Raw genomic sequence first — 13416 nt, forward strand, 5'->3', positions numbered from 1 at the left:
TATCTGATTAGATGGCTTTGGAACAATGATGATTTTGTGACATCCTATTGATTTTGCCTCTAAAATGTTTCTCCTATCTTGTCTCTGACTCTTCATTCCCATTGCCAACTACCCTCTTTAGAGTCTTTCTTATTTCCTACAATAGCTTTTTTTTTTTTTTCTAATCAGTCTCCCAAACTTAGTCTCTGTAAACCAAGTCATTTGAAATTCCATTGTTGGATTAATCTATAATTGGCACAATTCTGATTAGGTCACTTCCGTGCTCAAAAATGTTTAAAGACCCCCCATTGCTTATACAATAAAATCCAAACTCCTCATCTGACATTCAAGGACTGTCCTGTGCATGGAATACTGTGTTGAAAATAACCTCCACTCAGAATTTTGAAAACACTGCTCCACTGACTTTTGATTTTCAATACTCTATTGAGAATTCCAATGCAATCCTTTCATACCTCCTTTGTATGTAACCTATTTTTTCTTTCTAGAAGCTTTTAAGATTTTTTTTTTAAAGCCTTGGTGTTGTGTTCTTTCATGATGATGTGAATTGGTGTGTGTGTGTGTTGGAAAGTCTTTTGTCATTTTTCATTCACTGTATTGGGAATTTGGTGGCCTTTCCAATCTGGATATTTATATTTTCTTGTTTTGGGAAATTTTCTTGTATTATTTCTTTGACAATTTCCTCTCCAAAGTTTTCTAATAAAACTTTTCTTTTACTAGAACCTTCTGGATTGATTTTCTCATTTTCTGTTCTACTTTCTGGGAGATTGACTTGAATTTAGCTTTTATATTTCAATTTCTAAGCTCTCTTTCTTGTTTCTTTGAGGTTCCTTTACTTATAGCACCTTATTGTTTCATAGATGTACTATCTTATCTTTTGAAAATATTTATTATGCTTTGAAGTTGTTTTTGGCTCTATGCATTGTCTCTGTTTCTTCCGGGTTCTTTTTTCTCTCTCCTATTTATTTGTTTTTCTCTCTGCCTTTCATGTTGAAGAATTTCCTCAAATATTTGGAGATTCTTGGCCATCTGTTTATATTTAAGATTAAAGCACTAAAAAACTCAATGGAAGCTTTGTGTGCTGGAATAGAGCTTACAGATTAGTGAGTTTCACTGCAGAGTACTTCCTGGCCAGCTGTTGTTTTTTAAAAAAAAATTAACATCTTTACTGAGATATAATTAACATACCATAAAATCTACCCATTTAAAGTGTACCATTTTCAGTATATTCAGAGCTATGCAATTATCACCACAGTCTAAGCTTAAAACATTTCATCACTCCAAAAAGAAACTTCATGTCCATTACCAGTCATTCATCACTTTCTCCTGCCCTATATCCCCAGCCTCTGGCAACCATTAATCTACTGTCTCCATAGATTTGCCTATTCTGGACATTTCACATAAATGGAATTGTACATTATATGGTGTTTTGTGATTGGCTTCTTCCACTTTGTATAAAGTTTTCAAGGTCTGTCCATGTTGTAGCATATATCAGTACTTCATTCCTTTTTATGACTGAATAATATAGCGTTGCATAGATATATCATGTTTTGTATATCCATTCATCAATTGATGGACATTTGGGTCATCACCACTTTGGGGCTACTATAAACAATGTTTACGAACATTCATATTACAAATTTTTGTGGGGACATACGTTTTTCACTTCTCTTGGATGTACTTAGGAGTAGAATTACCAGCTGACATTGTAACGTGGGAACATAAATGTTGGTATCTGTAGGTCTTTTTATCTGGTTCAGTTTCTCAAATTTGCTGTGTGATGAATGTAAGCCTGGCTGCTGGCCTGCTAGAGCTGGGTGGGAGCTGAATCTTTCCAGAGTTCTGGGGGTGAGTGGGTAAATCAATCTCTTTCTTCTGTTAGAGATGCTAGCTGTCTTCCTAATGCCCATCTTTTCCTCCTTCCTTAATAACAGACTCTTGTATTATTGGGGGCAACAACGTACCCATGTGTAACATTTCCCAGTCTCTCTTGCAGATAAAAGTGACAATGAGAAGCCACTGGGTGAGGTTTCAGGGAAATTGCTCTAAAGGGAGATAACTTGGTTGGAAGACAGGTGTCCTTTTATGGGCCCCTCTTTTCTGGTACCTGAAACATGGGTGCTATGGCTGGAGCTCCAGTAGCTAACTTGTGTTCATAAAGAGATCCTTGAAGATCTTGAGAATGGCAGAGGAAAAAGCCCACAAAGAGCCCTGAACCCTTAGTCCTAGACTGCCCACCCTCAGACTTCTTATAGGTGAGGAAAATATAACTTTACTTTGTTTAAGCCATTACTGTTTTGAGTATCTGTTAATTAGCAACTGATCTGAATCATTAAGCGATAGACTTTTTTTCAGAATTTCCTTCTGCAGGCAACTACGTCTGATCTTCCTCTAATTTTTTTTTTTTTTTTTTGCGGTGCGCGGGCCTCTCACTGTTGTGGCCTCTCCTGTTGCAGAGCACAGGCTCTGGATGCGCGGGCTCAGCCGCCATGGCTCACGGGCCTAGCCACTCCGCAGCATGTGGGATCTTCCCGGACCGGGGCATGAACCCGTGTCCCCTGCATCGGCAGGCGGACTCTCAACCACTGCGCCACCAGGGAAGCCCTGATCTTCCTCTAATTTTAAGTAATCTATCATTCAGATTTATTCTAGTTTCATCAAAGATGGAGTTCATATTTCTGTTTCTTATACTGAGTTATTTGTAAGACAAAAACACACAAAGTTTTTTACCTATCAATGTAAAAATTGGAACTTTACCTTTCCAATCATTTCCTACCTCACTCCTTTATATACCATGAACTATTCAGTATTTCTTTTCAAGTGCCGTAGTTTTCTGTTTTCTTCTTTTGCTCATTATTTCCATTCTGAGGAATGCTCTTTCCATGTGTCTGTTTCTCAGTTCAAATTATACCTGCTTTTTAAAGGTTCAACTCACAGGCCACTGCCCTCTAAGGTCTTTCTTGGTCCACCTAACAAGAAGTAATCTCCCCTCCCCTATACCATTTCTTCCTATTTACTTCTTCTACTGGACACCTTGAGGTTGGGGCTATGTCTTTAGTACTCTATATTCCCTGGTAGCAAATGGCTTTCTAGTCTGTACATAACTGTCACAATTAGATATGTTACTGTGTATCAAGAAATTTGGTTCTTAAAATTATTTGGCAAAGTTTTACTCCTTATGCCAATGCCCCACAACTTCACAAAGGAAATTCTGAGTTTAAGCATCATCATAAATTGATCCCCAAAGCAACATTGGTACCAAATTCCGTCAGGGCCTTAGAGCAGAGTCTACGACTTGCAGATCACTGGGCTAGACAAACCTGGAGGGTCTTTTTGATCAATTAGGTCTGCATGTTAAAATACCCTATGTTCTTTTGCACAGAAAAGCTTACTTATCATATGTAGTAAACCTTCTTTACGTGAAATCAACTCATTTACAACTGTTTTTCTGCCATCTGAAAGCAGTAACTCAGACCTTGTGAGGATAATTTTATCTTTTTAAAATGTAATGAGTGCAGATAAGGTTTGTTGTTATCAAAAAGCCTGAAGAATTCAAAATATCATGATCACTACTTCATTATCCTCCTAATACCCCAGGCAGAATATTTCCTCCTCCTGAAGAAGTAAGATATAGTGATTTGAACAGCATCATAATGAGAAATTTAATGAGAAAGAGATCCCTGGCTTCTTGAGTTCAGTGTTCTGGTCAAATTTGGCCAGGTAAGCCAACAAAGAAAAAGACCGACATGTTGGACCAAATGAAAATCTAAAACTTCTATATAATTCAGAGACATGATTTAAAAACACAAGAAACAGACTGGAAGAAAATTTTAACAACGTGCATAATAGTGGCTTACAATCCCTAGTAATAATAAGCACTACTTCAAAGCATAAGAAAAAGGACAAATAGCTCAATAGAAAATGGCAAAGGGATGAATAATCAAGTCATAGAAGAAGAAAACTTGTGAAAAGATGTTCAACTCAGTAGGCATTAGGTAACTACAAATTAAAACAAAGAAATGCCCCCCACCTGCCTTTTTTGTGAGAGGCAATATAGCATAAATTAAAAAATGTAGACTCAAGAGCTAGAATTCTTGGATTGGAACCACAGTACTGCCATCTTCTGTGTGAACTTGTGCAAATGACTAATTTCTCTGTTTCAGTTTTCTCATCTTCAAAATGAGGTCATGACTGTAACTAGGGTTGCTGTGTTGATTAAATGACTTCATTTATGTAAAGTGCTTAGAACAGTGTATGGCACATAGTACATACTGTATATGTGTTTATTATTACTATTCATCCATCATACTGATAAAATGTAAATGGTTGTGTGAATGATAAAAGAATTTTAAAAAATAGATGTACAGTTGATTTATAGTGTGTTAATTTCTGCTGTACAACAAAGTGATTCAGTTATATATATATAGTTCCCTGTGCTATAGAGTAAAATCTAAGGGAAAATATGAGAATAAAAGATCTTTTTTTAATGATTACCTTAAAACAAAAAGGTATAAAAGACATATTTAACAATACAATTACACCGCAAATTGAACATACTTGCAAATTTCACAGAACACCTCTAACGTGGTTCAGGGATAAGAAGAGCTGATAAAGCAGTAGCCTCTTATCAACTCAGTATGGGGGACAAGTTACTTCACATATAAAACGAGAGTAATTCTCTGCCTGGCAAATCTATAATCTGCCATTATAGAGATTATAATCTATATTTCTGTTTGTTATGCAAATAACTGGAAATAATGGACTTATTACCAAAAGTAAAAAAAAAAAAAAATACACCCAAGTATAAATAAGAGTATAATTATGAAAGGCAGACATGAGTTTAAATCAAAGCTCTACTCTTAGCTGTGTGACCATGGGCAAGTTTCTCAATCTCTTTTGCCTTAGTTCCTTATCTGTAAAATGAGGATAATAATAGTATCTAGGGCTGTATTACATAAGATACTACATTAAAAATACTTGGCACAGAGTAAGCACTCAATAAATACTGGTGATGGTGGTGATGTGTCAAGACACAACAAGTACCATTTCCTAAATTTTGAACATTGTAGAGACGTGAAGTATTACAAATGTGTCCTAGCATACATTCAATCATTTTAGAGGGTTGTTATCCTTAGCAAGCCATGCATTTGAGGTTTGCTTATTGCTTAAGCTGGTAGTCCTAATTATTGAAGTCCAGGCTTCCTTTTCATACATATCTTCTAGATGTGACTGCAAATTAATGAGACTGAGTCCATATACTATACACAATGAACAATGCAGCAGTGAAGACCACGGACTCTTAGAGCCAAATTGCCCAAGTTTAAATATCATTTTTGCTATTTACTAAGCAGTATAACCTTGGGCAAGATTACTTAACTTCTCTGTTCCTCAGACTTGTCATCTATAAAATGGTGATAATATTAATATTTCTCTTACAGGGTTATTATTAAGATTAAACAAGAAAATGCATATAAAGCACTTAGTACAGTGCTCAAAAAATGTTAGCTATAGCCATCATCATCCCTTATGGTCATCCTACAAAAGAAAGATACACCTCTGACCACTAGAACTTGATTCGACAGAAACAGCACAACCGATTCTTAAATTAGTTCTTAGGTATCCACACACTCTCCAATATTGTAAGATTTTTAAACTGGTTGGATATTTAAGCCAATATTTTGTACCTTGCCTCAATATGAGCAAGACAAAAAAGTAAATTTTGTATCGGATCTTTCCAACTATCATTGATGCAAAGTTAATGAAGACCAAAATGCCTTATCAAAATGCACTGTAAAATTTCTTTCTTTGTTTTAAGCAAGTGAACTCCTACCTGTCATCTGTATTGCGAAGGGAGGGAAGCCGAAAGCTCGTGTTTCGGTCAAGCTTTGATTGGCTTTTGGTCCTCTTGATGGAGCCTTTCAGGCGCTTGCTGAAGAACCCCTAGAACGAAAAGGCAGAAAGTGATGGGAAGAAGAATCAAAAGGGAACCTTGCTATCTCCTAACTCATCTGCACTGCCTTTGCAAAAGATACTCAGATTCTTATAATGAAGACCAGAAACAGAATTCAGCTTTTAATTTTTTAATTTGTAAAATACAGCTGCTGGAAACTACCTGATAATGTGATAAAAATTTTTTTCTTCTATGATAATTGGGAGAATTAAACTTTTAAAAAATTTATTTATTTTTAAACATCTTTATTGAAGTATAATTGCCTTACAGTGTTGTGTTAGTTTCTGCTGTATAACAAAGTGAATCAGCTATATGTATACATATATCCCCATATCCCTTCCCTCTTGCGTCTCCCTCCCACCCTCCCTATCCCACCCCTCTAGGTAGCCACAAAGCACCAAGCTGCTTTCCCTGTGCTATGCAGCTGCTTCCCACTAGCTATCTATTTTACATTTGATGGTGTATATATGTCAATAATTAAACTTTTTTTTTGTTTGTTTTTTTTTGCGGTACGCAGGCCTCTCACTGCTGTGGCCTCTCCCGCTGTGGAGCAAAGGCTCCGGACGCACAGGCTCAGCGGCCATGGCTCACGGGCTCAGCCGATCCGCGGCATGTGGGATCCTCCCAGACTGGGGCACGAATCCGAGTCCCCTGCATCGGCAGGCGGACTCTCAACCACTGCGCCACCAGGGAAGCCCAAGAATTAAACTTTTAGATGGCACTTAATTTCTTATTTCTTAAACAGTTTCTATACTAGCTATGGTAAAGAAACTTCTAACTTCTAAGGTAATATGTTGGTGGTCTCAGCAGTGGCAAAATCTGATCTATGTCACCTTGGATATGGTACTTGTGAAGTTAAATTTTAAATGTAGTTTAACTATTTTAAAATGAAACAGGTATGTATCATGTATGAAACCAGTGAAGCACCCAGACTTCAGAAGAACAAAGTGCCTTATAGTTTTTAGCCCTGCTTACCTTCTGCCACTTCCACCAAACTATCTAGAGTGCCTTGAACATCTTCTTAGTCTTAGCACCTGGCAAATAATGGGCATTCAAAAAAGTTTGTTGAATAAAAGAATAAATGCAAGAATGAACTGGCAGTTCTACTGTTGGCAGATGAAAGGACATCTTATAGAAGTATATCAAAAATGTCTTGACAAAAGACTATAATTCAAAGAAAAGTACTCTGATGTATGGAATTGACTCTAATCACCTTGTAATGAATATTAGCTTATAGAAGCTGTGTACAATAAATATTTCCATAAGGAAGAAAAAAAAAGACTAGGCCAATACCAGCACATCAAATCTGTTATATTCTTTTAGTTACCATTAAAGCCCACTGTTTTGGGGTGAAGACTATATTAATCATGATAAGCTAGGTTATGCTTATCTAATAACCCCACAATCTTACTGGCACAAAATGTACTATGTGTCTAAGAGCAGGTCAAATATGACGGGGACCTGGCACTATGCTGTCCTCACTCAGGGACTTAGGCTAAGGGAGGCTCCATCTTTGTGCTTCTATTAGTTGCTGCCTCAGGAAAAAGGAAGTGTGGTAAATTTTATACTTGCTCTTAAAGCTTCATGTCATTAGTGGTCTCATTTTATTGGACAAAAAAGTCACATGACCACACCTAACTTCAACAGGGAAAGAATGTACAATCCTATAATGTATCTAGAAAGAGATATTTGGTGAACAGTAGTGTGGACTACCACAGTGCTTTTCCATGCCAAGTAAACACACAAGGACTGCTAGAGAAAAAATGGAAACAAACTTATTTGAATCAGAAGTAGAGCTATTTAGCTGACTGAAGAAAAATGCTTATGTTATTTCTTGTACTTATAGCCCAAAGAATAAGGGTAAAAACTAGAAAATATCACATAGACATAATTCCTTAAGCTGTTCTTTATTCCCCAGGCTGTCTTTTATTGTAGGTGTATTGAGATTGATTGGAGGGAAAAAAAAACAGGCCTATTTTTTAAAGTACTATATTTCTGGGCTTCCCTGGTGGTGCAGTGGTTGAGAGTCTGCCTGCCAATGCAGGGGACACGGGTTCGTGCCACGGTCCGGGAAGATCCAACATGCCGCGGAGCCGCTAGGCCCATGAGCCACGGCCACTGAGCCTGCGTGTCTGGAGCCTGTGCTCCGCAACGGGAGAGGCCACAACAGTGACAGGCCCGCGTACCGGAAAAAAAAAAAAAAGTACTATATTTCTTAGAGACAGGCACTTGCCTGATCTGTATAATCTTAGCATCATTAGGGAAAGTCACTGTCATCTGTTCTCTAAGGCAAAGGCTTTATTTACTACTTTCTATGATTCAATCAAGGTGAGTCACCACATTTCCTTGTAAATGTAGTCAGCAGACCAGACCTAAATTTATAGAATTCTATTAGGATCATTTATAGTTGGTTCAAAAACCACTGGCCTAAGTTGAGATTCAGCCTAAGCACCGGACCAAATACCATATATAAATACAGTTCTAACACACTACAGTTAAGCAGTTAATTGAGAATTTACTAGTAGATGTTCACTCATATAGTACTTTACCTTCCTGTGGCACTTATTGTATAATACTTCATATTTTAATCCATTTATTTATTAAGTATTTATTTTATGTGTATATGTTATAAAGCATCGTACTAGGTGTTGTAAGGGAAACAAAGATAAAACAAACACAAACTCTGCCCTCAAAGAGCCTGTAGTTTAATATAAGATTAGAAATAAATACAAATATAAATGACACAACATGTATTGGGAAGGTACATGCTCTTAATGCCTGGCATATTTAATCACAAAATAACACTATCATATTTCTTTGAATCTAGGACACCAGTGATTGTAAGTCACACCATTATTTTATGTATACAAAGAAAAAAGCAGCCAATTAAACTATAACAATGCCTTACCACTTAGAATTTTTATTTTGTATTAAGTAAGTTTTTTAAAGACTTACTTTGGCTGGTTTTGTCATCTATCACAGTGTACACACAAAAAGAATATATACAAAATCAGTTAAGGTATCCCTAATGCATCTTCATTCTTCTGAACTATATTTTGACTCAGAGTACCTGTTGTTCATGTTTTTCCACAGAATACCATGATATATTCTTTCTTTCAAAAACGTTGATGACAAATGGCATATGATAAAAGAGTAATTTGAGGGAGACTGGTTCAAGATGGCGGAGTAGAAGGACATGCTCTCACTCCCTCTTGCGAGAGCACTGGAACCACAGCTAACTGCTGAACAATCACTGACAGGAAGACACTGGAACTGATCAAAAAAGATACCCCACATCCAAAGACAAAGGAGAAGCCACAGTGAGACGGTAGGAGGGGCGCAATAACAATAAAATCAAATCCCATAACTGCTGGGTCAGTGACTCACAAACTAGAGAACACTTATACCAGAAGTCCACCCACTGGAGTGAAGGTTCAGAGTCGCACATCAGGCTTCCCAACCTGGGGGTCAGGCAACGGGAGGAAGAATTCCTAGAGAATCAGACTTTGAAGGCTAGCGGAATTTGATTGCAGGATTTCAACAGGACTGGGGGAAACAGAGACTCCACTCTTGGAGGGCACACACAAAGTAGTGTGTGCATCGGGAGCCAGGAGAAGGAGCCGTAGGAGACTGAACCAGGCCTACCTGCTGGTGTTGGAGGGTCTTCTGCAGAGGTTGGGGGGTGGCTGTGTCTCACTGTGAGGACAAGGGCACTGGCAGCAGAAGTTCTGGGAAGTACTCCTTGGCGTGAGCCCTCCCACAGTCTGCCATTAGCCCCACCAAAGAGCCCGGGTAGGTCCCAGTGTTGGTCACCTCAGGCCAAACAACCAACAGGGAGGGAACCCAGCCCCACCATCAGGAGACAAGTGGATTAAAGTTTTACTGAGCTCTGCCCACCAGAGCAAGAGCCAGCTCTACCCACCACCAGTCCCTCCCATCAGGAAATGTGCATAAGCCGCTTAGATAGCCTAATCCACCAGAAGGCAGACAGCAGAAGCAAGAAGAATGACAATCCTGCAGCCTGTGGAACAAAAACCACATTCACAGAAAGATAGACAAGATGAAAAGGCAGAGGGGCTATGTACAAGATGAAAAGGCAGAGGGCTATGTACCAGATGAAGGAACAAGATAAAACCCCAGAAAAACAACTAAATGAAGTGGAGATAGGCAACTTTCCAGAAAAAGAATTCAGAATAAAGATAGTGAAGATGATCCAGGACTTCAGAAAAAGAATGGAGGCAAAGATTGAGAAGATGCAAGAAATGTTTAACAAAGACCTAGAAGAATTAAAGAACAAATAAACAGAGATGAACAATACAATAACTGAAATGAAAATTACACTAGAAGGAATCAATAGCAGAATAATGGAGGCAGAAGAATGGATAAGAAAAGAAGACAGCCTAAGAAACCTCTGAGACAACATTAAACATAACAACATTCACATTATAGGGGTCCCAGAAGGAGAAGAGAGAAAGGACCAGAGAAAATATCTGAAGAGATTATAGGTGAAAATGTCCCTAACATGGGAAAGGAAATAGCCACCCAAGTCCAGGAAGTGCAGTGAGTCCCATACAGGATAAACCCAAGGAGAAACATGCCGAGACACATAGTAATCAAACTGGTAAAAATTAAAGACAAAGAAAAATTATTGAAAGCAGCAAGGGAAAAACGACAAATAACATACAAGGGAACTCCCGTAAGATTAACAGCTGATTTCTCAGCAGAAACTCTACAAGCCAGAAGGGAGTGGCATGACATGTTTAAAGTGATGAAAGGGAAGAACCTACAAACAAGATCACTCTACCTGGCAAGGATCTCATCCAGATTTGATGGAGAAATCAAAAGCTTTACAGACAAGCAAAAGCTAAGAGAATTCAGCACCACCAAACCAGCTCAACAACAAATGCTAAAGGAATTTCTCTAAGTGGGAAACACAAGAGGAGAAAACGACCTACAAAAACAAACGCATAACAATTAAGGAAATGGTCATAGGAATATACACATCAATAACTACCTTACACGTGAATGGATTAAATCCTCCAACCAAAAGACACAGGCTTGCTGAATGGATACAAAAACAACACCCATATATATGCTGTCTACAAGAGACCCATGTCAGACCTAGGGACACATACAGACTGAAAGTGAGGGGATGGAAAAAGATATTCCATGCAAATGGAAATCAAAAGAAAGCTGGAGTAGCAATACTTATATAAGATAAAATAGACTTTAAAATAAAGAATGTTACAAGAGACAAGGAAGGACACTACATAATGATCAAGGGATCAATCCAAGAAGAAGATATAACAATTATAAATATATATGCACCCAACATAGGAGCACCTCAGTATATAAGGCAACTGCTAACAGCTGTAAAAGAGGAAATCGACAGCAACACAATAATAGTGGGGGACTTTAACACCTCACTTACACCAATGGACAGATCATCCAAAATGAAAATAAATAAGGAAACAGAAGCTTTAAATGACACAACAGACCAGACAGATTTAGTTGATATTTATGGGACATTCCATCCAAAAACAGCAGCTTACACTTTCTTCTCAAGTGCACATGGAACATTCTCCAGGATAGATCACATCTTGGGTCACAAATCAAGCCTCAGTAAATTTCAGAAAATTGAAATCATATCAAGCATCTTTTCTGACCACAACGCTATGAGATTCGAAATGAACTACAGGGAAAAAAACACAAACACATGGAGGCTAAACAATATGTTACTAAATAACCAAGAGATCACTGAAGAAATCAAAGAGGAAATAAAAAAATACCTAGAGACAAATGACAATGCAAACACGACGATCCAAAACCTATGGGATGCAGCAAAAGCAGTTCTAAGAGGGAAATTTATAGCTATACAAGCCTACCTCAAGAAACAAGAACAACCTCAAATAAACAATCTAACCTTACACGTAAAGGAACTACAGAAAGAAGAACAAACAAAACCCAAAGTTAGAAGAAGGAAAGAAATCATAAAGACCAGAGCAGAAATAAATGAAACAGAAACAAAGAAAACAATAGCAAAGATCAATAAAACTAAAAGCTGGTTCTTTGAGAAGATAAACAAAATTGATAAACCATTAGCTAGCCTCATGAAGAAAAAGAGGGACAGGACTCAAATCAATAAAATTATAAATGAAAAAGGAGAAGTTACAACAGACACCACAGAAATACAAAGCATCCTAAGAGACTACTACAAGCAACTCTATGCCAATAAAATGTACAACCTGGAAGAAATGGACAGATTCTTAGAAAGGTATAACCTTCAAAGACTGAGCCAGGAAGAAATAGAAAATATGAAAAGACCAATCACAAGTAATGAAATTGAAACTGGGATTAAAAATCTTCCAACAAACAGAAGTCCAGGACCAGATGGCTTCACAGGTGAATTCTATCAAACATTTAGAGACAAGCTAACACCCATCCTTCTCAAACTCTTCCAAAAAATTGCAGAGGAAGGAACACTCCCAAACTCATTCTATGAGGCCACCATCACCCTGATACCAAAACCAGAGAAAGAGACTACAAAAAGTGAAAATTACAGACCAATATCACTGATGAATATAGATGCTAAAATCCACAACAAAATACTAGCCAACCAAATCCAACAACACATTACAAGGATCATAGACCATGACCAAGTGGGATTTATCCCAGGGCTGCAAGGATTCTTCAATATATGCAAATCAATCAATGTGATACACCATATTAACAAATTGAAGAGGAAAAACCATATGATCATCTCAACAGATGCAGAAAAGGCTTTTGACAAAATTCAATACCCATTTGTGATAAAAACTTTCCAGACAGTGGGCATAGAGGGATCCTACCTCAACATAATAAAGGCCATATATGACAAACCCACAGCAAACATCATTCTCAATAGTAAAAAACTGAAAGCATTTCCTCTAAGATCAGGAACAAGACAAGGATGTCCACTCTCACCACTATTATTTAACATAGTTTTGGAAGTCCTAGCTATGAGAATCAGGGAAGAAAAATAAATACAAATTGGAAAAGAAGAAGTAAAACTGTCACTGTCTGCAGATGACATGATACTATACATAGAGAATCCTAAAGATGCCACCAGAAAACTACTAGAGTTAATCAATGAATTAGGTAAAGTTTCAGGATACAAAATTAATGCACAGAAATCTCTTGCATTCCTATACACTAACGATGAAAAATCTGAAAGAGAAATTAAGGAAACACTCCCATTACCACTGCAACAAAAAGAATAAAATACCTAGGAATAAACCTACCTAGGGAGACAAAAGACCTGTATGCAGAAAACTATGAGACACTGATGAAAGAAATTAAAGAGGATACAAACATGGAGAGATATACCATGTTTATGGATTGGAAGAATCAACATTGTGAAAATGACTATACTACCCAAAGCAATCTACAGATTCAATGCAATCCCTATCAAATTACCAATGGCATTTTTT

The 13416-nt window shown here is 37.5% G+C and overlaps 1 protein-coding gene across 6 annotated transcripts in view; it reads right to left on the bottom strand.

Annotated features, from left to right (window-relative positions):
• RASAL2 (RAS protein activator like 2) overlaps positions 1 to 13416 on the bottom strand; it is a 370654-nt gene that overhangs the window by 53395 nt on the left and 303843 nt on the right. For all 6 annotated transcript variants that reach the window (XM_024758763.1, XM_024758762.1, XM_024758759.1 and 3 more), the window contains exon 5: positions 5828 to 5937. In XM_024758763.1, coding sequence (XP_024614531.1) covers positions 5828 to 5937 — 110 coding nt within the window. The remainder of the gene's footprint in view (positions 1 to 5827; positions 5938 to 13416) is intronic.

The sequence above is a fragment of the Neophocaena asiaeorientalis genome, unplaced genomic scaffold, assembly GCF_003031525.2.
Source record: "Neophocaena asiaeorientalis asiaeorientalis breed wild unplaced genomic scaffold, Neophocaena_asiaeorientalis_V1.1 scaffold182, whole genome shotgun sequence".
NCBI classification, from domain to species: Eukaryota; Metazoa; Chordata; class Mammalia; order Artiodactyla; family Phocoenidae; genus Neophocaena; species Neophocaena asiaeorientalis.